This window comes from Aquila chrysaetos, chromosome 2 (assembly GCF_900496995.4).
Source record: "Aquila chrysaetos chrysaetos chromosome 2, bAquChr1.4, whole genome shotgun sequence".
Lineage (NCBI taxonomy): Eukaryota > Metazoa > Chordata > Aves > Accipitriformes > Accipitridae > Aquila > Aquila chrysaetos.
In genome coordinates, this window is record NC_044005.1 from 5220247 (window position 1) to 5246165 (window position 25919).

Here is a 25919-nt window from a genome sequence, read left to right on the forward strand (position 1 = left end):
ACTTGTGTTTAACTGGGAGGGATAAAATAACTGCTAGTGTCCCACAGTATTGTGTGATGCTGTGAAGTGAGAATTGTATACAAGGATGGTAGAACAGCTGATTGATGATAACTTGTGTATTGTATTTTCCTTGTTCTTTAAGGTGGTTTGTTTTTTTTTTTTAGTTAATGATATTCTGGTATCAAAAGTTAAGAGGAGAGAAATGTGAAGGAGCTCTATGTGATATCATCTTAACCATTATCAGCTGGTCACTAGTTAATTTAAATCCCAATAAATTAATTGTGAACTTTAAATTCCTGAGTTGATTACTAATGGGATTCCATAGTGGTAAGCAATTTACAGCATTAAATGCATTATAGGAAAGAAAATTTTAAAAAAACAACAAAGAAAACCCTAAATAAACCCCACAAACTTCTTTTGACAAAATTGGTAGCAGTTTAGCTGTCAGAAGGGTAAATAAAATAAAGGTGGCTGCATAGAGTGGTCTAGATGGCTTGGTGATACATGTTTTTAAAAAAGGCATGTTATTTGTCATCTAACTATAACCAAAATACTAACAAAGCTAAATCAGTAGTGTCTATAGCTATTACAACAGGGGCTGTATCTTGGAAACAGAGGGTTTTTTTCTACAATCAGTAAGAAGGAGTAACAGATTTGTTTTCTTGGATGAAAAGGGAAGTAGTAGGAGTAAGGGAATGGTAGCATTGTACAGTCTATGTTGATGAGGCTGCTTAATGAAATACTGTCTGCAATTCTGCTGTCAAGTTTTCAGAAGCATTTTGAAAAACTGGAGAAGAGGCAAGCAGGAGTTGCAAAAATGATTTGAAGGAGGGAATAGAGAGACTCTGACTTGTATAGCATCAAGTGAAAACTGGCAGCTTAAACTAGCTATTCTACAAGTTACTCACCACAGCTACTCAAGAAACTGCCATTTCCATGGCAGAAAGTGGCTCACAAATTTGCTTCTGAACTGCAGCAACTGCCTAGCAATTTTAACTTGCTGCTGCATGAAAGCTGAAGCTCCTTGAAGAACAGTCTGGTTTGCTTCTCAAAGACTATTGAGCTCTGTTACTGTGCATCCTGCAGCCATGAAAATACAGGATACTAAAAGGCATTCTGTTCTAGCAGGAGAATCAATAGTGAGAGCTAGGAGCTGAAGCCAAACCAACTGAGATGGGAAGCTTTTTAAGAGAATGGTTAACTACTGGAGCAAGCTAGTAAGAAAGATGACTTAATATCTTGATGAAATCAAGTTGGCGTGGAGCAGATTGAAAGATCTTAGCAAAACACGTACTTAAAAACCTATATGGGGACAACTGGATGAAATCGGGGGATATCTGGTATGGGGAAAATTGGAGCTGATAAAGAAATTATAATTAAGATTTTTAAACTCTGAATTAGCTAAAGTGCTCTTTGGGAGAAATTAATATTAAGTGCACAAAGGTATTTGGTTATTCTGCAGCAGGTGTTCACTGTTTTCTTTGAAGTTGGGGTGGGGGGTGAGATAACTTGTGTTGCAGTAACTATGGTGGTGTCTTGAGGATGGTGGAAAACATTCTTGTGTTATAGTAGCCACTGTTTGCAATGCATGAAACTGGATGTGGAGGGTAACAGATCTTGTAAAAACAAATTAGGGCTGTTTGTGAGTAAATGCCAAGATTGAGACCCCTTTTTTTTTTTTTTTTAGGTGTAGAAAATGATAGTGCATATTGAGAGAGAGTAGTATCTGTGTATACAGTGTGGATAGAAAACCTCAGAAGCATTAGTCTTGGAAGATTAAAGGAAGATACCAGCTTTATTGCCCGTATGTGATTTGTAGCCTCAGCTCTGTCTGCAGAGGCATCATATTGCAGGGAAGGAGGTAAAACCCATGCCTTCATGGATGTGGAGAAACCCTCTCAGCTGTCAGGGCTTTTTTGTTTCTGGTGCTTCATTACACAAAGCAGATGCTATCCCTCTTTAACAGAGTAGAGATTTAAGAGATTATTTGTTACTCTTATAGAGGCTCAATAACAAAATCCGATACCAAAAAACCCTCAAACTGAAGTTTGTATTTAATCTGCAGAATTGTAAATTTGGAATTATGCTGTATGCAGTGTAAAGAAGTGGTTTATAATCGACAGTAAATTTTGGGTTATAGCTTCTGCCATCATTTTAAATCCCTGTGTTATCTCTACTGGCTGACCTAACTTAATAGTCAGAGAGCAAATGTCTTTTGAGTGAAAATAATTTTAAATCAGTTGCCATGTACAGAAACAAAAAATGCCAGAATGAGATACTTTTGATAAAAGGTGTTCTAAATTACTTATTATATATAATAGCTATAATAATAATAGTGGTTGATACAGCAGGATAGACTAATGTAGTTGGAAAAAAAAAACAAAAAAAAAACCCAAAAACGTTTTAGTTGTGAAATCTTTCCTACTTACTAGGCTTTCTGTTAGTGAATGAATGCCATTATCCCAGAGATTAAGTAAAGCATGGGAGAGTCAATACAAAAATTAATGTTTTGATAGGACGAGACATGCTGAGACAGTAAGTTGTTCAAAGTCATGTTGCAGGTGGGGGATTGCATTCTGTTATTGAGATAGATAGATACTCAAACCCTTCCTTACATGTTTATAGAAGAACTGAATAGGGGTTCCTCTACAGTTTTCTGAAAGTAATTCTTTAAATAAAGCAAACTATTTGTGTACAATCTGTACATAAAAAGAATTCTTGTGTTGGTATTGCACTCCATGTGGTCTGCATTTCTCCAACAATACTACGTTATTAAGTTCTTGCTTTTAAGGACCAGTGAATCTGTCCTAGCTTGTTGGGTGGTTGTTATGAAAACTGTTAAAGCTTTTTTTCAGTTATAATTATATTAAATACGAATTTGAATACATTCTTCAGTTATATTGACTTTGAAGATACTATATTTTTCTTTGGATTTCCATTTATTATATTTTCTCTAAAAATATGTAAGTTCTTAATTATTTTACTATTTGGCATTTGATCTGGATTGCCATTTTCATCTACTGTCATTAATTAGTTTTCCTGCTGTTTTTGTAGTTTTACAGTTCATGCTTTGTGAAAGAATCAATTGGTTTCAGTGCAGATTCCCACATTAGCTATTCTTAAATTACTTTTTTAGCTTGGCAGAGGGGTGGCTGATCAGTTTTTGCAATTTTATCTTCATGGTCACTGCTGTTTTAGTTTATAAAAACAACAACAAAAAGGCCTATTCACAATTTTTCTACTGCTGCCTGCATTAGATAATCTGATCATTTATTTGTAGATAGGTTTTGCTCCAAGGATTCCCTATAGCTACTTCTTCATTTACCCATACGCTGTTGACTTCACCTGCCGTTCTTACATTCAGTGTCCTGAGGATTCCTTTGGATACTGTCCAGATATGCCAAGTGTACTGGAGTTTGACTAACATTTGACCCAAAGCCATGTGACTTCAGTGTTTTTAATTATATACATATATATAGTATATAATATATATAATTTTCCAAATCATGCAACAGCTGTCATTATATTCTCTTGACCAAATATCTAAAGGGCAGGTAAGTCTGGAGGTGAAGGTGGGTGCAGAAAAAAGGGACAATGCAAACTGATTCTGGGATGCTTTCATGCAGCAGCTCTCTGGAAAGTGGTAATGGCAGAGGGCTTGCAGAAGGGAGTCTTTTGTTCTTACCTGCAGCATAATTTTTATGCTGGAGTCATCAAAGCTCCAACTTTTATGAATGTTGGTCTGTAATACACAGTAGTTAGTATGTATTCATTTCATGTGCCAAATAAGCTTAAAAACCTGTGTAATGTGAATAGTCAACAGACTAAGCTTCAGGCCTAGTTGTGTGGATGGAAGAGGTTGTCCTTCAAACTGCTTAGTTTGTCAAAAATGCATTAAATAGTAGGTATTGGCTAGCTCAGCTCACAGATCCAAACAGGTTTGGGAACTTCTCCACAAGCTGCTCCATTGGCGAGAGCTGTGGTCACAGGCTGCAAAGAGTGAGTAAGCAGTAATGTCTTCAGCTGTATGCAAAATGTGTAGGTGTCTGTACCAATGCTTTTTAACTGGCAACTTCCAGCTCGCATGCTGCCTGGAAGGGAAAACAATGAATGTCTAGCCAGCAGTCAAAAAACATTAAACTTGGGGCAAAGTCTTTCGGAAGTTGAGAGCTATAACTTCAACGCAGCATGGTATCATACAAGGGAGTCTTGCAGGCTGCTCACACTGCATGTTTGTTGTGCTGCAGTGTAAAAGAGGTGAAGAAACGAAATATTGGGGGGGTGGTTTTGGTTTTTTACCTCCTTCTCGGTAAACTTGTAAAATTGTGGATGGTGAGGTGGTTTGACTCAAACAGGTCAAATATTGCAATTAAAACTCTCAGAAACATATATGTAAATTTATGAATTCTTAAACGTAAGCAATAATCTCGAACTCATTTATCATCTTTATTGTAGGCAGCCTAATAGTTCTGACTGCTAAATACTTTTAACTGTCACAAGACTGAGATTCGAAGCTCTACCAGAAGAGTTCAATGCAGTGAAGACTTTCCAACTTGTTAAAACCTGCTTTAAAACAACTGATTTAAGAAATCAAGTAGTTTAAGATACCAAATTAAAAACATGATTTAAATCAGTTAATACTGGGAAACATGATTAATTTTTATGTAAAGAACTTGTACCCAGGCATGCTGGGGGGGAAAAAAAAGGGCACTTAAAGTGCTTTTTGCTGTCTGTAATTTCATAAGCCTTCTATATTCTCCGCATAAATGTAGGCTGCTTTACCCTCAGAAGGACTTGATATTCTATAGCCCTAATTAAAACTGTGCCTTATGTACACTGTGGGCCTACTAAGTGCATTGTGTCATTGTTTAATACTGTTTCTCGCCATTTGTTTCGTTCAATATAAACCCCCAAATCCCATCCATCACTGGGTTCTAGTCTCTTTTTCATAGAAATAGTGACGTATCCCGTAATTTTGCTACTGCAACTCTAGTCTTGTGCTGTACCTTTAAAAAAAAAAAAAGTCCTTTTGACCATATGTTCAGATAACTTGGGCCTTATTACTAAAGGTACATGCGGAAAAAATGTGTTAATACATGATGGAGTTCTGCCTTGCTTATTTCTGAGAGTGCCTGTATGTGTGTTTGGGGGAGGGAGGGAAACGGGTCCTATCAGTGGTAAAATCATGTTGCATGAAGTGCATAGCTTTCGATGAGCCGTTCTCTTATCTAACATTACATGTGAATATAAAGCAAGTTGCCTGTAAAGCTTGCTTTAAATTTTAATAAACTGCAGAAGAGGTAAGTGGTAACTTCTGAATATAAGTGCATCTAGCACAGCCTGCTAAAACCAAATTCCAGTATTACAAATTTTAAAACAGATCTTTGTGGCTTGAATTTTTAAGCTGGAATGATAGATTTAAATTTTAGGGACATAACTTTTCCTTCCTTCCCTCTGTCTGAATCAATCTTACTGAAAAATGACAGAAGATTTGAATTTGAGAACACAATGAAAATAACAGGAACTGAGACCTATAGAAGCGACTAATCCTCTAATTACGTTCTCTGAACACTGGGAATTGTGCTGCAGAATATCCTTCAGTACAATCTAGAGTAAGCTAAATTTATTCCATTCCAAAGCTGTAGAGGGAGGGATTTTGCTGCCAACTCAGAATAGTAATGGGCTGTGGTGGTCTTTATCTGACAGAAGTGAAACAGATGTGGCTACTCTGTCAAATGTCTGTCTACAGGCTTGAATTTTCCTGGGTGCTAATTGCCCTGTGCTCACCCTTTCACACCCTGGGTTTTGAAATTTAACTAAATGATCAGGTAGGTAGAGCATTCCACTCTGAGGGGCAGGGGCTGAGGATGTGGCATATTTGCAGCGGTGACTGTTTGTGCTGGACTGACTATAAAAGTTCTACTTGACTCCACTCTGATATCAAAGCTATTTAGCCATATTTTGACTGAAGTGCTCTTAGACAGTTCTTTTGTACTTGCTTTACTCTGTAGTGTACTGTTGATACTGAAACTTTCCCAATCTGGTATTCCACACAGAAGTTGCTAAATAGGCAAAGTTAAATACCTGGCTTTCAGTTGAACCTCCCTGTACTAGTATTGAATGTATTTTATGAACCTAGCTGTTAGCTTGGACTGTAAAGTTTTTGGAATGACAGCCAGGGACAAAACAGTCTGATAAACGAATCCTGAATTTGCTTGTTAACACTTTGTTACAGTTAAGGTGGGTGACTGAGAGTGGAATATGTACTTGTTGCTTTCTCACTGTCCTCAATTTGCAAGATGGAGAGGCAGTACTAGTTACTGCATACTCCCAGAGCCATGCCATCTCCTGCGTGAAGAGATGGTCTTTTTTTCACCTTGATAATTCAAGGCCTCCCCCCGCCCCCCCACCCCCCCAAACCCAAAAACCTCCAAACTTCTGGTTCTGGCAATCAGAGCTGGACTTGTTTTCAGTTCTGTTCAGATTCAGAGGCAGCACTGGAGGGGCTTACGGTCAGTTATGTTTTGAAATGAGCTTGGCAATGGCACATACAGTGAAGAAAGCTCCTTGTTTCCCACTTGTTTGCAAGTTGATTTTTCCACCCCTGTGCAGCAGCATAAATCAGGATTGCATTTTGTCTGCTTACTGTGTTATCTTGTTGACTTAAATCACTTAAGTAGCTCAGTCAAACAGAGTTCAAACAAAGAGCGTGTTTGTGGGGTTTTTTAAATACACTAAGTTGTGTACAAGGAATGTGAGTAAGTTCTGATCTTTACACAGGAAGATGCTTGGCGATATGTATACATGATAACTGGAAAGATTAGAAATACTTTTGTTTACTGTAGATTCGTAGGACTTTAAAAAAAACTGAAAGTGATCATTTCCCACATGCGAGGTATGTGCTACTAACTGGCATGCGTTTCCTCTACTTGAGTATTAGTGTACCGAGAGCCTGCTGGTCAGACCTATCGCCTTCATCCATATAGGAGACAGATCCTACAGATGTACCCTTTTGTGCCTTCCGCACCCAAACTGTCTTGCAGTAAGGATGCTTTGTTTGAAAGAGGGGCTTAACTTGCTTTTCCTCTGAGAGCTACTGTCAGTAATATTTGTCCAACTTGGTTCAAGTAACAGTTGAACTATTCCGCAGGAATTTTTTTTGTTGGCAGTCTCCAAGAAGGAAAATGCTACAAAGTCCAGTTTGTTGTGATGACTTGTTGCAATTTCTATAGGAATCTCAGACCAATAGAAAAGAATCTGATTGCTTTTGGCTTTGTTCTATCGAAGAGTGCTTTCTCTCAGGACAATGCTCTAGCTATAGTGTGAAGTCTAGAAAGCAACTTCTGTCCCTTGTTGGGCTTTCTAAAATGTAACTGCTTTCTATAATTACTAAATGGCTTTTTGGTAAAAGCAAGTTCACCCCCCCCCCCCAAAGATTTTTTTTTTTTTTTTTTTGTGCAGCTGCTTAACAGGTCTGTTAAGGTAACTGTCTGGAGAGTCTTTGGCTGTCTTAATGTAAAATTGATTTGTGTCAGATTGAATTTATGGTTTCTGGAAGCTACAGAATGATATGCAGCTTCTCATCTTGTTATTATGTGCTCTCCTTTGGCAGGCAGGCTTAGATTGGTGCTCATGGGTGCTTTGATTCACAGAAGCATTCACTGCTGATGCGCTGAGTGTACAAATCTTTCAGTCTATGTATTGATAGAAGCCCTTGAGGGGACTTTATCACTATATTTTTTTGTCTGGCTTTTAGTTAAGGATTCTAATTTGTGGCTATTTTGTGTGCTTGGCATATCCAAGTACATAAGTGTAGCCAGGCATCTGCTGCTTTTGTTCCTGATGTATATAAATGAATTGTAGACTGTTGGCACCAGAATGTTCAGCTACAAACACTGTTGCATCCTTCTCTAATTACTGATATTTTTGTGGGTGTATCAAGAGTTTTGGGGGATGTGCTCCAGCTGCACTGGAAAAATCACGTTTATGCCTTCATGTTTAAATTTATAGGCTTGTAGTCTTCCAGAAGAAATCCTACTCTTAGTGAACTAATGCCAGGAGTTTTGGGGTCAGAAGTTTTGCTTTCAGAAGGTCACACATCAGGGAGGGTCTTACTGGTCTTCAGTATGTGATCTTAGTACAGTGAACATCGTATTCAATACAGCTCTTGGCATAGTAGGCTTTTTTCCAGTCAACCATTTAGTCTCTTTCTCCCTAAAGTGGCTGTAGCTGAACTGTCTCTTGTGCAAAGTCTCTTTTAGTAGACTGCAAATCTCTTCAGCTTCTCTTGCTTTTAAACAAGATTTCTTAGGCTTCTTTACTGCAGAAATGAGGAGAACCAGCTCCATGATACGAAGGTAGTAAGCCTTAGTACTACCAAAGTCCTAGCAGCATGACTAGGAACTCAGTAGCTCTCAGCAGAGCTCAGCTGCTTATCTCTTCTTCCCTGTTTATTGCAGATAGGGGACCTCGAATGTTCAGTATATTGTAAGAGGTCTTGTTCCAAATCAGTATTCTGGTAGGAATATGTTCCAACTTTTTGGTCCTACTTTTCTGGGCTGTTTTGCTTCCACTTCACAAATGGCAGTAAAATACTCTGGAAAACGGCTTTGCAAATTCATGCCCATATGCATTTTTCTTTTAGATAATGATATGACTGCATGGTGGGTTGAAGCTGAAACAGGAACAGATGTGTCTTCCAAAAGTATCTTAATCATTCATTTGTAATCTGTATTGACAGGTACATGGAAATCTAAGCTGTAACACAGTGGGTAGATCTCTATATACTCTGTAGTGATCAGCTGAGATAATGAAAAGAGAATACCTGGTGGAGTAAATGAGAATTTATAGTATGACTTTTTTTTTTTAAGTATGAATAAATTATTGTTGGCTACCAGTATATGAACTGCAAAATTTAGAGGAGTATGCATGTACTGACAGTCTGAAACAATTGTTCAAAACCAGTTAAGGTCACATATCAAATAGATGAAACTCAGTACAGGACAGTGATAAACATATATGTCTCCTGGGTTTCCAAAGCGGGTGAAATGTGTCAGCAACACAGGACTACAGCAGGCAACTCTGGAGCAGTTGCAATAGAAAGTGTAGCAGCAATGTGCAGGCTGTAATTTGCCCAGAGGAGCATTCTGGAGTTTGGGGTAAATGACTTATGCTGTGAGTAGTCGATGTATCTGACACTGCCACAGCTTTGTGTTATGCCTCCCAGCTGTCTCCTAGCTCTAGTCTGCTTGGGGGAGGAAATCTAGCAAGCTGACTCAAGGAGGAAGACTACAGACTTGATTTCAAAGATGGATGAAAGATCACTTGCAACGCAATGTTACTGAACATGGATGGAAGAAATGGAAGGGGAGAAGAAAGGGGTTTTAAGGGTTAGGAAAAGCTAAAAGGTAAGATTGGGAGGAAAATGATTCACACGTTGGTTAGGTAAAGTGTTGATTCACAACCACTGAAAGTTTGTGATTTACAAAACAATTCTTGAGCCACTGTATCATGTAGCTGTGCCTGTATAAACTGGCACCTATTTTGAGCTGCTTTTAATACTTTGAATTAAGTGGAACAACTTGGCTTCCTTTACCAGAGCTGGTCAGGAGCCCTAGGTATGAGGTAGGACTTGAGTCTAGTAAGTGGCTGCAACAGTGATTGATGGTTTTGGCCACCTAACTTTAATCTGTGCAGTTTAGTCAACACCCACAAGGTGTTTTGAAGATGTGTTTTGAATACTCACTTTTGTCTGAGGAGTAGCCTACTCTACGTTATTCCCTGGAATAACAGCATGCAATCAAGTGTCTGTCAACCCCAACCTAGCTTTACAGTAGCTTATCTAGAAATACTTCTAGATTGTTGCCTCCTTACTTGTTGCAGTACCCAAAATAGAGAATTATGGAAATGACATATTTTGATGCCTCTTCTGAAGAAAGGGTGGTATGCACTGTTGTCCTGCTTTTGGCTGGGATAGAGTTAATTCTCTTTCTAGTAGCTGGTATAGTGTTATGTTTTGGGTTCAGTATGAGAAGAATGTTGATAACACACTGATGTTTTCAGTTGTTGCTAAGCAGTGTTTATACCAAGTCAAGGATTTTTCAGCTTCTCATGCCCAGCCAGCAGGAAGGCTGGAGGGGCACAAGAAGTTGGGAGGGGACACAGCCAGGACAGCTGACCCAAACTGGCTAAAGGGGTATTCCATACTGTGTGAGGTCACGTCCAGTATATAAACTGGGGGAGTTAGCCTGGGGGGCATTGCTGCTCGGGAACTGACTGAGTCGGCAAGTGGCAAGCAATTGCATTGTGCATCACTTGTTTTGTATATTCCAATCCTTTTATTATTACTGTCATTTTATTATTGTTACTATTATCCTTATTATTTTCTTCCTTTCTGTTCTATTAAACTGTTCTTATCTCAACCCATGAGTTTCACTTTTTTTTTTCCTGATTCTCTCCCCCATCCCACAGGGAGGGTGTGTGTGTGTGAGTGAGCGGCTGTGTAGTGCTTAGTTACCGGTTGGGTTTAAACCACAACTGTATTGGCTGGTTGTCTAAAATTGCACACAAACACAAATTCAGCAAATGGAGAAAATCATTTAACATCTGCCTATTGAGTTGATGAATGGTAAATTGCTTGAGTAGTAGTGCACAACCTCACGTGCACTTGTAGCAGGTGGCTTTGATGTATGCTAGAGACAAATGTGTTGTCCCTTCTGCCCGCTCCCTCTCAAATCTCCAAGCTTAGCATGAAAGGTTACATAGAGCAAACTTGTGAATGCTTTGAAAGCCGTAAACGCTTGAAGTTTAAATAAACTAGACTATTTGCTGAAGTTGTTTCTGCACAGGCACTGAGCCTGTGGACCATGAGTTTGAGGGGTGTGATTTGCAGTCAGGGGATTGAAGAGAGGTGGCCTGCAAGTTACATGCATCAGCTTGTTTATTATGACTGGGATGGCAGACAGTGCCACACATATGTCGTTTTAAGCTGTTTCTTTAAATGTCAAGTATCTGTTGTCCAATTACTTCCTACATGTGCATTTTTAACTTTCCCTCAGTCTGTTTGTTAGTATTTGGATCACTTCACAAATGAAGAAAACTATCTGAAACCAATAAGGAATTTGTAATGTTTTTACAGTTAATTGGTGTTTTTCAGAAGGCAAGAAGCATTGCTGTGTTCAGCTTACCATGTACTGAAGAAAAAGAAATAATTTGCCAGTAGGTAGTTGCAACATCAGAATATGTATTAAAATTTTTTTGTCAGAAATGCTCATTAAGTGCTGTGTACAAAATTTAATTCTTTATGGTGGCATATTCTTTTACATTACCTGTATTTGCTGACTCTTGGTCTTTTTTGACCATTTCCTAGCACTCATTTAGTTGTCAAGAGAATATTGAAAGAGACAAGGTATTTGGCATTGGTATTCAAAAAATATGTGGATAGATGTTGTTGCAGTTCTAATGTAGACACTTATTTATAAGGAAAGGAAGGAAGAACATTGAAGGATAGGCTTGTACGGAGCTGTGCAGGAAGCAGATGCAGATTTGTTAAACAGCTGGGCCTGTGATGCTGGTTGGTATGGTCATTTCAGCCCCTCCCGTAGGCACATAAAACCCAAAAGGTTTCCATGATAATGTCTCTTATTTTCTTTGCAAAAGGCTAAGGGAAAATTATATAATAGCTGTATCAGTAGCCAGAGGTCAGTGTAAATTTTCAGTGTTACTGAAATCTAGTGTTACGGAAGCAGTAATTCTGGTCAATTACTGTTGGGTTTAAGTTGAGACAGTAAAACTGCAAACAGTTTTAATGTTATATGAATTGACATTTGTTATAATTTGCCAGGAAACTTCTGAAGTGGACACACTTTTCTGATGCGGGAAAAATATCAGTGTGTCATGATCATGAGCTTTTGTTGTGTTTTCTTGCGGTAACCTAATGTCTGCTGGCTCTGGCAGTCAGTCTGTCCAAAAATCCAGTGGATGTGTTCTTCACTTTAAAAGGATTCCTTCCTTTCTAGCTAAAGCTTCCTTTTAAGTTGCAAGATCTTTTGTCTGACATCCCTGAGTGTTTCTTGTGTTCTCTTTTTATAAAAGAAATTGAAGGCCAGCAGCCAAGTAAGAAAGCATTTAACTCGTGAAGGCACTGCTGTCATTAATTTTAAACACGTCAGTGTGGTGTCGGTCAGCTTGACTACCAACAAAGAAAACTAAAGTGTTGCCATAAATCATTTTATTGTCCTAATCCAACCTAATTAACTAAACTAAAACTCCTGTTCTAATGGAGCAGCCCTTCCTGTGAGACATCTGCCTCTTTTCTTAATGGGTTTTAGCCCTCACTTCTGCTATAGTGCATAAGTGTTGGTAACCATGATAATGTTAAGTCCCTCCCATGATCTTTGGGGAGCTAGCTAGGCACAAGTGAACTGTGAAGTTTAAATTTCCAAATGTAGAGGGGTTTTTGTGTTTTTTTGTTTTTTTTTTTTATTTTCTTGGAAACACTGTCAACAGACCAGAAGAAAGCAGCAAAATCCCAATTTCTAGAAGTGGATTAGACCTGCTCCCTGCAAGCTTGTAAGCAGCAGCTTAACAGCTGTGTGGATTTTGGGATCTGCTTCTCTAGTTTATTGACACACTCCTTAACACAGAAGTTTTGACCTGATAGTGTTAAGTTAATGCAGTCATGTCGTGAGCTCCTGACCTGTCCTTGAACTCTTGGGGTGAAGATGACTAAGGGAAATGAGCAACTTCATCAGTGTCAGTGTGTGAGAGAGAGCTGTGGCACACCAGAAGATGTTGCTGCATAGAATGTATGTAGATGTAAAGTGTGTGTGGTAGACAAATGTAGAATCTCATACTAAAACAGTTAGTATAATTTTTAGGGAAGAACCCCCCCCCCCCACATGTACATTGCAAGCCTTTCTTCAGGTTTGATCCTGAAGCCAGAATGTTTGCTACACCCTTATGTCTGTTGTTGGTCCAAAGAGTGGCATGCTTATTACAGAAGACAAATTTTAAGAATATACACTAGTTTGTAACTATGTGCAAAATAGGGGCTTTCAGAGCTCTCAGAATAGCTCATAAAGGAGTGCAAGGAAAATGTGGGTTTTCTCGTTGCACTTGGAGAAATCCAATACTGGTATAGTTAACCTCTTGAAAAAGAATTCCATCGTAGGTCAAATTATTTTACAGGCTTTTTGTATGCTCTTGCAGAAGGGGTGGTCTGCTGCCGTTTTGCCTCCTTCTAGTTTGCTGGTCAATAAGGGCATTTCTGGAGATGTGTTTGACACTAATCTCTCATTGTGCAACAGGAAACAGCTGAAGTTTTTCAGATGTACTGACCTTTCTGCTCATTTCCAGGACAGTAGCCACCTATGCTGTGTCTCTGTGGTTGGGAGGGAGGTGGCACTCAGTAAAGTGGTGTCACTTAGTGCTGTGCACGCTCCTGGGTAACACTCTATGTCTGCAAATACGATGGTGTGTGTTGCTGCCAGTCGGTTGGGCCTATGTCCAATCTGCTGAAGATTTATTTTTTTTTAGTTTTGTGTTCCTTCCTTTTTCTATATCTTTGCTAAAAAAGCAGAATACTTAAGAAATACTGGTTTTGAAATGAAACCTTTGTGTATTCTTATTCCCCTTACCTGCAAGGTGTGTTTATATGTAGGGTGAGGGAATTCTACTTTCTCACTTCTTGAAAAGGTGGTAAAACTGATAGCAGCTACTTTTCCAGGGGAACGAGTGGAGAGCAAAGAATTCAGGTGGGCTGGGATGTTCCAGGGGCTGGCTGAGTTGCAGCCTTGCTGCTGGGAAAGCAGTCTCTGTTTGATCTTAGTTCCTCTGAGACCTGACAGATTTGTAAGCCGTAGCCTTTAGCTGCTGCTTTGATTGTGAGTGCAGAGTGCTGGAACGAGGTTTTGCTCTCAAAACTGAGAGAAAGGAACAAGAATGAAAAGTGTGTGTAAGGAGGCAGGGGTAAAACCAAGGCCAAGTGTAATTCCAGCCAGCGGGAAGGATATAACTGAAAACTCGAGCTACTAGCAAAGTTTAAAGGGGAAAAAAAAAAAAAAAATTGCTTAGGGCATGTTAGTGTGGGGGTGAGACAGTGGGCCTTCTCAGATGCAGCTCCTTTCCAGTCTCTGATAACATATGGCAGTTTTGATGACCCTAAATCACTGAAGTGCAAATCTCAAGGCAGTGGGAGTGCTATGCAGCGGGGGTAGCTGCGACATTTACGTTGAGCGATGGGGAGGAGAGGAGCCTTCCTGTTAAGGTAAACTGTCTCAACATATAGTGAGGCTTGCAGCTGCTGCATACTGTCCTCCAACTTGAATACCCTATGGAGATGGATGGATTACTGTGCGAACATGGGTTCTGTCTTGGAAGGATGCTGGGGAAATCTGTCCCTTCATGCCAAGTGTAATATGGCACTTCAGGTTTCCCTTGTTGCTTTCATTTGGCATTTGGACTTTTTAAAATCCCTCAGCCCCAATGTGGACATAGAGTCACTATCAGTGGAATTATTGTGGAAAAATCTTTTGCTGCTGTTATTTGTTCCCTCTGTTCCTCCACAGGATTTTTGTCAGTTAGTCTCCACTTTGCTATCTGTTTCCTCCAAAGGGAATTACTTGAATTCAGTGGCTTGAGACAGCTAATCATATAAAACAAACTGTTGTGTAGGCAGCTGAATTAATCTAGCCTGTATCTCCCCACCAGCATTCCTACTGGACAAGAGATGGCACATGCTATGGCCAGTCTGGAGCCACATGTTTCCAACTTGTTTGGCAGGCTCAGGCAATATATGTTAGTGAGGTTTTTCCAGCATTTTTTTCTTTTGGGAGCTAAATTAGGTGGGTTTTTTTTTTTTTCCCCTGTGCTCAATTGATGATTTTCATTAAACTTTTAAGAACCTGAATGATAGGAGAAAACTGCTCTCAAATTAAGCTGATGTTGGCCCACACACTCAAAAGTTTGGTGGACTCTTGAGTACAATCTTTGAAAATACGCACTGTTGCTCTGGTGGATCTTGGCAGCCTTGGGGTGGAGGTGAAGAGATACAAGTAAGGTTTAGTGCCCCGTTTTTGTTCTTTGATGTTTTAGTTCCTGCCTGGAAGGTGGACATGGTGGTGTCCAGGCTGAAACTTTGAAGTCATCTGCTAGAACATGTGATGCTGCTGTATGGCTTGTGAGAGTCAGGGCTCTTCTCACAACTTCAGTTACCACAGCACTGCAATTATGTGACAACATCAAGGTTTTTTGAGAAGGGGAAATCCTCCTGGCAGAAAACGTCTAGAAATTTGAATGTTAAAAGTGCTAAAAGGGCAACCTCACTATTTTGGTTGCCACAAACCAATTTTAAGGGGGTTGGGGCAATCAATCTCCAGACTTTATTGGGAGATGTAGTAGTGTGGTTCTGTAGCGCCTCATGCTGTCAAAATCCTTCATGATTTTGCCTGTGGCTGCATTCCACTTACAGTACTGTTTTATTAAAATATTTACCTTTCACTTGTTACAGTCATTGTGAATAGTTCATCGTTCTTCTGTTTTGTGTAGTTCCTGAAATACTGTTACTTTTTTTACTTGGAAGTGTCCAATTTTTGAGACCAGCAATTAAAATGCTTGTAAAATGTCTTTGAATTGGAGCAACTGTTGGTGATGAGTAGACTGTGAAAGCACACAAGTTGAAACATTTCTCATAATGTTCTTAGCTTTTTGAAAAACGATTACACAATTCCAGGAAATGAAATGCAGCATTTCACACTGAAAATAACTGGGTTTAAATAGTGGAAGACAAAGAGGAAGGGAAATAAGATGAGGAAGAAGAGTTGCGAGGGGAAAGGAACACACACAGAAAAGGAAAAGGTTATGTCCTACTCTATTATTTCAGAGGAGATACTGACCCTGGTCAGCCTAATGGGAATTATTAATGTATCTAAGCCCTAAGTTCTGTAGGTGTGGTACATGACCTTACTAAGTAATTCTGGAAGTTATTACATTTCACCTCTTGGTTTTTCCATCGGACCTTAAAACTTCCAGTTTTGGGTCTCGCTGAAGTTTCCATTTGATCCAGTACCTTGTCTGACAAGAGCATAAGCTTAGGGCACGCATCTGTGCCCTGGAATTTTACCTGCTTGCTGGTGGTCAGTGCTGCACAGACTGGCTGGAGCTGAAGCCAGGACCATCATGTTAACAGTTGCCCATGGGCCCTCTATTGTATCTGCAGCTGCAACACGGTTTTGTGGAAATGAGTGAAAATTTTGTGTGTGAAAGCTATTACTTTCTGACGTTTGAAATGACGATATGTGATAATATGAATATAAATTGATTATTGACGTATTATGCTTAAAACGTAAGGCATAGGCGTGTCTCATTCATCACTTTATTTCATTTCTATTCTAGGAACACCTGAGACCTTCTCAGGGCTCGAGATCCCCTTGTTAGTTGTCAAACATGCATAGAGGAAAAGCTCTTCATAGATGCTTCAGACCTACAGTTCAATGTCCTAGCAGGTCACAAAGTGTTAATGACTTTATTAGAATTGCATCTCAAGGCGCTGTTTATTCTTGCAACATACTGTGTGCCAGCGTAATGGTTATTACAAAACACTATAAATTTAAACTGGGAAATTTAGATTCTGTGTACTGCTGATTACCAAATATGTTTACTTCACTTTTCCGCTGTTGTTACAGCTGTTGGAACAAAATCAGGGAAACAAGACTTTATGGGTTGAAGTTTTGTTAAAAGCTTCATTGCAGAAAAAAAGTACTGAAAGGGACTGGGAAAGGTCATCTTGCCTAATCCTTTGCCTCCAGGTATTATCACCTAAGCCTAAATCTTTAGCAAGTGTTGGAGCTGCTAAGAGCTTTCAGCAAGAGGCTTGTTGTAAAAGTACTCTCTAATCTGTAGCTGTAAATGCACAAGGTTTACAAGAAAGAATTCTTCCCTTATGTTTTTTCAATAATTCTGTGTCAATTACTTTTGCTAACCCTTAGAAGGTTTTTAGTATTGCACATAGATGTTTCTAATACCTCCAACATTCAGCAGGATTTTTAATGATTTGTTTAATAATTGATCTGCAGCATTGGGATAATTTAGACTTTTGAGAGATGACAGACAGACAAGTAGAATATATTTAGTTGCTTAGTTTAATCATCTCTGTCTGTGAATTTTGTAGGTGAAGAGCAGCATGAAAGAATGGAGCTAGTGAGAGAACCTCTTCTAGAAAATTACCCCCCTTAGCAGAAAACTGGAGAAAGCTTTAATTAACCTATTAATTCAATACTTAAGTGTCTGCAAAGTGTTTTCTGAGCAGTAACAGTCATTACCTTTCATAATTGTGTGCAGTTATACAGACCTTATATTTACATATATTTCCCCATTAGCCAATGGATTTAGTTTCTCAGCTTGTTTCCCTCTGTCCTGAAGCTTTTACTAGTGCCTTTACATCGTACAGCTAGTGCAATTACGCTTTGACACCGCTTAATCATTTGAAGTGAGTGTTAGTCTTTAAGCTTGAGAAACGATCATCAGTGCCACAGATTTTGTATGCTGAGTCTCAGAGGTTCTGAAAGTATTGCTGGGCCTTGCCCCTTCTTATGGCTCTCTGCTGTGGCAGCTATGCTCTGTGTTTATTCATCAAGGAAAACTGTTTCTTACTGTTTCTTTCCGAGTTGTGATTGCTCCTGTGCTGTGGTGATGTCTCTGTTCTGTTCTCTGAAGTAGTTGCTGGACTAGTAAAAACGCAACCTAGAGATGTGAACCTTGGAAGTCTTAACAAGTAAGGAATTCAATCTTAGTAAGATACAGCAGAATAGCAGGAGTTGTTCTCTTCTAGTCTTGTTTTAAATACAGAAATACTATTTAGTCTTTGATGCTGTATCCATACCTGTAGAGATCAGTTTCCTTTGACAGGTAGTAAGAAGTATCCTTTAACGAGGAAAAACAGGTTGAAAGTGCTCAGTCTTTGTCACAATTTATAGAAAACTGCTAGACTTTTTCCGATGTAACTAGAAAACTACTTAACTGTAATGATATCCCTGAAATCCTGGCACTTTTAACTGGAAATCAATTGTATTGCTCACTTGCTTTAAAAAAAAATCAAATAAACGAAAGAACCCTAAACCTCAAGTCTTTGCTGGGATACAAGTTCCTGTAAGGGTTGGGAACTCAATATAATTTCAGAGAGAAAACCATGTGTTTGGAGTCTAAACTGTGAAAATGGTAGGTATTGAGTACTTCTGAACTAGAAACAAACAAGTGCAGCTTGGGGCTTTCCATTAAAAACAAAACAAAAAATCCTACTGTGATGCGTTTACCCAGCCTTGTAATAAAATGTTACGATACACTGCTTTTCCTGATCATAGTAAAGGTGTTTATATAGTGAAATGAATTTGATAATATTATTATTGTGGAAGCTGTGTATAATAGACATTTTTTTATCCAACAGGCGATCAGCTGTAAAGGTCAGCACAGTATCTCTTACACGTTATCCAGAAACCAGACTGTTGTAGTGGAATACACTCACGATAAAGATACAGACATGTTTCAGGTAAGACTCTATGCAATACATGCATTGTTTTTTTTAAAAGCAACATATGGAATCACAGTTCTGCATTGTATTCTTCTGGGTATTCTCTGTGATCTGTGGAATTTCCGTGGTTGAACTTGAGTTTCATTAATATGGGAGTACTTTGAAATTTTGTGTTGTCTGCTTTTCTCAAATCAGTGTCAGCATCTGTTAATATCCTTACTACCTTACTGCTTTTCACTGTACTCTGCTTTTTCTGCAAGGACCGTGTAGCAACTGTACAAATAGTACTAGGAAGAAATGTGTGCTCTGTTTTGGATTCATCAATAAGCACAAGAATACACCTCGCACCACCCTGGAGTAAAAAGGAAGTAGATAGGAGTAGGTGTCACATCCCGATTTCTCAGGATGATGACTCAGGTTTGCTGATTCTCAGGTGAGGATTAAGGTGAAACAACACCAGGGATCCTTTAACTCACAAAATTCAGCTTTTATTCACTCACAACAAGAATTGGCATGAAACTATGTCAGTAAACTGTGTAATGTGCTAACTGTACATCACCAAACACATACTACTAAGCCTTGCTTATTTGGGAATCAGTTCAGGGAAGAAAATAAGGAGATCCCTTCCATTGAGTCACGAGGTTCAGAGTGGACCCCCTTGCTTTCTAAACTCCTTCTCAGAGAGGAGCCTAGGGGTGGCTGGATCCACTCCTAGTCCCAGACTTGGTCAATGGTTTATGTCTAAAGGGATGAGGTGTAGGGATTATGGGCGAAAAAAAGAGAGAGACAGAGAAAAGAGAAAGATTTCACCAGTCCTGGGTCCAGTGTTGGTCCAGCCAGCTGAGAGGTCCAGTTCTGGAGGATGCATGCACATGGGGCTTCCATTTGTGTCGCTTTATCATCTCCTTGCCCCTCCTTCGGGTGGGCAATCAGACTCATTAGGCTAATTAGGTGTCGTGTGGTTTGTGCTTCCAGAACCTTTGGGAAATGGGTCAGTGGGCTTTGGGGGTCGTTTGGAGAGTAACTTCTCCCTCCCTGCAGGCATTACTGTTCTTTGACCTTTGGCCATACATGGTGAGCTGCCCTGCTCAGTGTATCAGAACAGGGAACTGCACACCCTCCAGCATGCCCTCCAAGCCCTGTGGCTAACCGACTTCTCACCTGCTGCGGTTCCTTGCTATGCACGGTTTGTTGTTATGCAGAGTTCACCCTTATGCAGAACTTGCCCCCCCACAATGTTTGAGACATTAACTCTTTCAGTCTCTCACAGCAGAACATGGGGTGGGAAAGGAGGAGGGTAAAAGTGAAGGTAGGAGGGGAATGTAGGAGCTGTGCCCTAAAGGAGACAAACTAGTGATAGAATAATAAAGAAAACTTTTCCTGAAGGGTGTGCAAATATATCAAATGGTGTAGGGGACTGTGCCCAGTTTCTCTAAGCTATTGTCTATCCAACATGTTTTCACTCTTCCCTATATGCATTTGTGTTTTTCTGCATCATCTAACATTCTGGTAACCTAAGCTATTTTCCTGTGCAATGCTTATTTTTATATATAGTAAGAGAGCAGAGATTCTGTACAAACTTAGACTTCAAGCTTGGAAAAAACAAAACATGCACAACTTTTTCCAGTCTGGACTAATCAGGTCTGTCTTGTCAGTGACCTCTGTAATTAGAGTATCTTATCATGAATTGTTATACCTCCTCATTCAGTCTTTCACATTTAGAAGGGTCAGCAGTTGAGTGTTGTTGACAGAAGAGGAAATGGCTCTGTCAAGATGTCTTTGCTTCATGTGGCTTCTCTTTTTTGCTCTATATAAAATTTTCCCAGTGTGACTTTGGAACTATTAGGTCCAAACAGGGATTGATTAAAAAAGTCTTGTTCATTTGCTGCTGCGTGAAGGATCACGCAGCCAGAGTGAACTGCAATAGGTTTTTCTGTGCTGAGCAGTAAAAGAAACCTGTCCTTTTGGGTTACTGTGTGATACTTCTTTATCTCTGCAAGATGCTTTTTTGGCCCTGAGTAGGTACAGTGAAACTCTTTCCTGTCTGCAAATTTTGAAAAGCCATTTTTGAAAATTGGAGTTTTTGTACTTCTTGTGTACATTAAGAAATGAATACAGAAGAGTTGCAGAACAGCTGCTTTTCTGGTCATATGGTATAGACAGCTCTTTTCTGGATTGCATAATAATCCTCGTGGTGGTTACAGCTTTTAGTTGGGGGGGTATTGATAAAGAATTAGGTAGGCTGGGGTGCTTAGCTGTCACTCTAATGTCATCTAGCAGCCTGAGGCAAGGAGATGCAGCATAGGCAAAGCAATGCTCCACAGGTTCAAAGTTCAGGTGACCTTGGTCTAAGGTAGTAGGTTAAGGGAGCTAATTATGGATGCTTTGGATCTAAAGCAGGGGTTTAGCTCAGTGAGGAATGAGCTGGTTAAGCATAGCGTAGCCCAGCTAACAATGTATCTTCCCCTGCGCCCCTTTGAGATCCACTGATGCTCAGTAGAAGAGGAATTTGCACAGGGTAGTACACTGAGACAGCTTGGACTGCACTGCCTGGCCCAGAGACCTACTGCACTTCCATGGCTCTCACTGAAGCGCACATCTCTTACTGCTGCTTTACAAACACAGATCATGCTTTCTCCTTCCTGCAGCTCTTGGGTGCCTGCTGAAATGTCACAAAACCCCTAATTTTGACCCATGTATGAATTCACCTGTGAGAGGCTGCCTATGGTTCAGGCAATTATATGCCATACATTTGTAGTTACATGACTGTTTTGGCTCGTAACAGGTCAAACTATCCCATCTTAATAACAGTCAAACTTTTTGAGCTGAATCTTGTGTTGGTACTGTCTCAGTCCTTCTGGTGTCCCCTCAGATGGCTAATGTGTCAAGGTTAAGGCTTCCATGTTGTTAAAATTGCTCTTTTCAGAGCTGTCTGTTTCTTCTCTCTTGATGTGTAGACTCTCATGCTGTGACTTGATCTCAACTTCACCTCAAGCACTGTGTCCTGCTTCATGTTTTCACTCTCTGTGGCTGTCTTCTGAGGATTGCACTCCATGCATTGGCTAGAGGGGCTGATAGCCATGAGAATGGGAAAAGGAATAGTCTGGTAGACTGTAGCAATATTTTGCTGCTCAAGTGATGCCAGCTGAAGAGGTTTCCATTATTTAGATATGCCATTAGATTTTAATTATTCTTGGTAACCTGATTGTGGGCAGTCAGAGAAAAGTTACTTGTGGACTATTTTGTGCAGCCCTGTGCTACATGATGACAAATTACATGTTGCCTGTTGATCCACAGAGTAAAGCCTTACTGTTGATCAAGCATCACTTGGATAGACAGTCCTTGGAATTTGCTGTTTTATTCTCGTGTTTTCCTGGCTTTTGTAGAACACAGGCAAGTATGTGGAAGCTGAAAAGGGAAGGATAATGCCTGGATCACAGGATTATCTTGAGGCCCCTCCTTGGCTGCTGGTAGTATGTATTATCTTAGGCAAATCACTTAGCTTTTTTTTTTTTTTTTTAATCTCAATCTTCCCCTCTGTGAAATGGGATAGTAGCGCTGCATGATTTCAATAAGGTAACCATAGTAAGGAATGCGAGAAGCTTAGAATGGCGGTTGTTAGTAACACCTTAGTCAGTGGGACCTGAAATAGGGAAAAGGGACGGCAGAGGTCTGTTTTCTTGGTCAGGGTACCATTTCTAACCTGTGAGGACTGAATCCACTGGGTTAGAGCTGATTTCCTTTGAAAATGAGGGAGATGCACTGTTCACAAAAAGCTGTCACCTTTTTCCTTCTTCCACTTTGAGAGTCTGTTGTCAGTCCTTTTCTTTGAAGGAAAGCGTGAGGAATGTGTTGGTGACTTGTATTCTGCAGTGCTTCCAGAAACAAACAGGAAAATTTTGAAGATTGCAAACTCAAATAGCTTCTTGGTTATAAGCTTGGAAAGCATAAAATAAGAAGAAGCATGAGTAGATGCTTATTGGAAGTGAGGCACATATGGAAAACGTGGGGGGACTATAAAAGGGGCAGTAAGGAAATTCAGAAGGCATTGAAGAGCAGTGTTCAGGCTGTCTAAATACCAATTTTCTTGACATTTTCCATAATGAAAACAACCATATTTTAATGCATATAACTTAGCAGTTAATAAGTGATTTAAATCACCATGCATGTACAATACCAACCTCCCCATGCAGATGCACATCATTCTTTTAACCATGCAGGTTATATGCATATTCAATGGCTGCATGATGAAGTTTCATATAGGAGTAGTCTGACCCCTTGTTCTTCTACTAGCTTTTTTCTGAAGATAACATGAAGAGTTACTTACAAATAAGCATACTCATTTAAAATAAGTGTTTGAATATATTACTTAAAGTGCTAACCAGGAAAGTTCTTGCTTCTTGAAAGCTGGAAACAATGCAGAAGTGGGTGCTCTTCTCTTCCCTGTTTATTTGTGTCCTGCTCAGTCACTTGACAAACATCTGCTGGATCACTTTAACAAAATGGCTTCACAACCTCCTGCAGCAGGGCTTTGAAACTTGCAGGTGTTCAGGTGCTTTGGAAGGTTGTCCTGGACATCTTAAATGATTCTGTTCTTATCTCCTGTACTTGGTTTTGGGAACAAGCTTCCCCCCCCCCCCCCCCCTTCCCCCCCCCTTCCCCCCCCCTTCCCCCCCCCCTTCCCCCCCCTTCCCCCCCCCTTCCCCCCCTTCCCCCCCCTTCCCCCCCCTTCCCCCCCTTCCCCCCCCTTCCCCCCCCTTCCCCCCCCTTTCCCCCCCCCTTCCCCCCTTCCCCCCCCTTCCCCCCCCCTTCCCCCCCCCCCCTTTGTTCTGCTGTGTTGGGTGTGTGTTTTCTTTCTTTTTATTTTTTTTTTCTTAACGTAATTCTGTGGTGAAATTTGTGTACAAATGCTACTATATAGCTTTGTCTTAGTGACATAGAGATCAGATTTCTTCATGTAATAAAAAAAAGAATGTACTAACACGTTCCATCTGGCATCTCCTGAAGTCTATACGCTGTAGCATCTATCTGCTGCTAAAAATGAAGATTTTCTTCTGAGTTTAGTAACCATTCTATGCATGATGCATCAGTTGGAGTAGAACCTTGTAGTTCGTACCACTACAAGGAACCACAACGTGTAGCCTGTACCCTAAATAACTACAAGTTTATGCAAGAAGCAGGCACATCCAATATGAAGAACTGATTTTTTTTTTTTTTTTCTGAAGAGCAGCCCTTCAGAAGATGCATGGTCCAATTCTCCCTATCATCAGAGTGAAATTCTGTTGAAGTCCAAGAATCTACAGCTGTTAAATTATCTGCTGGCAGGTTGTCTGGTTTTGCCTTGTCTCAGGAGTGAGTGTTTTTAATAGCACTTCTTTGATTGACGGTAGACACTAGCAAATTGATTGACTGCCTGGTTTTTACGCAGCTTTTAACAATAACCTGTAGTACAGACAACAGCAGCTGTCTTATGCATCAGTTGGAAGATTTATGGTTTGTTATTGGAAGTAACTTAGTGAAATAATACATAATATGACACAGTTAACAAGAAGAGTCCCAAAATATAGCCAAAAATTACTAGAAAGAAGGAAGTCTTCTGTGCTATAGAGGAAAATGGAAGAAAAATGAGTAATAAAGTCTGTAAAGAGTAGCTTTGAATAATATAACTAGGTCTGTAGTGACTGTAGTTTGACTACAGCATCAGATCAGTTAAAATTTTTGGTGGGTAAATGTTGATAGCATCAAGTTCTTACTTTGTTTCTGAGGGCTTTCTTTTCAGGTGATGTCAATCCCAAAATTTTGACTTGATGTGGAGCATGAGGAAATTGCCATGTTTTAAAGGCCACTTCTTAAAATAATTTCTAGTGCTGAAATGTAGCACAATACATGAGACTGATCCTCTAGAAGGCTTTTTCAGCAGAAAAAAACCAACCCAAACAACAAAAGAAACACAAATACTTAAAGTATTTGATGTTGTATAGACATACTTGTGACACAAATGAGATGTATAAAGTAATTACTTTGCTTAAAACATTACATGTAATTTCAGAGATTTTAAAAACTGCATAAAAGCTTTGTATATAGATTGTAATGCTTGTATCCAAACATTCAGATTTCATGTTGACGATTAGTTTGATGTGAGGAAGACTGGGAGCAAACACTTGTGTGTTTTGTCATCCTTTAAGGGAAAATAAGGCAAGCTTTTCTGTAATTGCATCTAAAAGGTTTGAGAGTGTGATCTGATTGAGAGACTGCAACAGGCAAAAACTTTTTACAAACAAATTTATTTCATGTTCGTTATTGATGATCCTTTAAGAGGCTTCACATACAGATAGAGAATAGTCAAGAATGATGAATAAGCTTCCTGCTGCTGGTCAGTGGTGACTCTTAGCAGGAATTGCATTGGATGGGAAATACAAGCCTGTTAAAAATAATACTGTAAAAAGAAGAAGAACATAGCTTTATAAGTTTTAGCTTCAACTTGTCAAGTTATATAAATCAGAAATGTCCCATATTAAACAGTTTCTAAACTCTGTCTCTTGGGTATTCTAGTAGTTACTTTCTGTGAAAAATTGAAGTGCATACTTCTGATTAGGCTTTTTTTAGTATTTCCTTGGCGCTTTATCTGCAGCAAGCTCATCACATTTTATACTTGGGTTGAGACCCGTGATATGGAGAAAGTAACTGGATGCGTCACTTAAGATATCGATTTCGACATGTGTTCGAGTTTAACACTGCAGAGTTGAACTGAAAGCAAAAGAGAGGTATGGGAGAGATCCCTGTACTGTTGCTATCAGTTCAGTTGTAACAAGGGTTAAGTATTATATAATATCACTTTCCTTGACTCTTGAATAATGTTTCTTTACAGCAAATCTGGTTTGCAGAGATGTCTGTTAATGATAGAACCATACATGTCTTCCCGTAGCTGGCTTTGAAGAGCAAGAAGCTAAGCAGAATGTAACTGCTTGGGGACAATGAGATCATGTTTAGTGAGGAGGTTATATTATATAAATGTAGATGCCTGATATTGAAGGTAGTTTCATGTGAAGAATATTCTTAATTTTCTTCTGTTAGATCACAAGGTGCCTGTAAAATTAATACTCTGTTCCACTCCTTGTTCCTCAGCTCCACTTCCCAGTTATGCTCAAAGTTGGCGTAATGCTAATTTGCCTGTAGAAGTATTGATAAACTCTCACTGTATGTTTGGTTGGCAGTCAGATCCCTCCATCCATTTTGTCATGAAGTTTTCTGTTACAGTTGCCAAGATGTTTCCAGTTTTAGAATTAAAATTTATAGATGGCAAGATAGAAAAATATTCTTGTCTAGTGATCAGCTGTGTTTTATTTCTGCTGAAGAAAGTTTTTTAATTTCTTTAGTCATGCATGTGCATGATTAG

At 39.5% G+C, this 25919-nt stretch overlaps 1 protein-coding gene across 1 annotated transcript in view; it reads left to right on the top strand.

Annotated features, from left to right (window-relative positions):
* The window catches only part of PELI2 (pellino E3 ubiquitin protein ligase family member 2), an 82247-nt gene that overhangs the window by 44808 nt on the left and 11520 nt on the right, over window positions 1–25919 (top strand). Inside the window, exon 3 of the mRNA XM_029999299.2 lies at window positions 18440–18541. Coding sequence (XP_029855159.1) covers window positions 18440–18541 — 102 coding nt within the window. The remainder of the gene's footprint in view (window positions 1–18439; window positions 18542–25919) is intronic.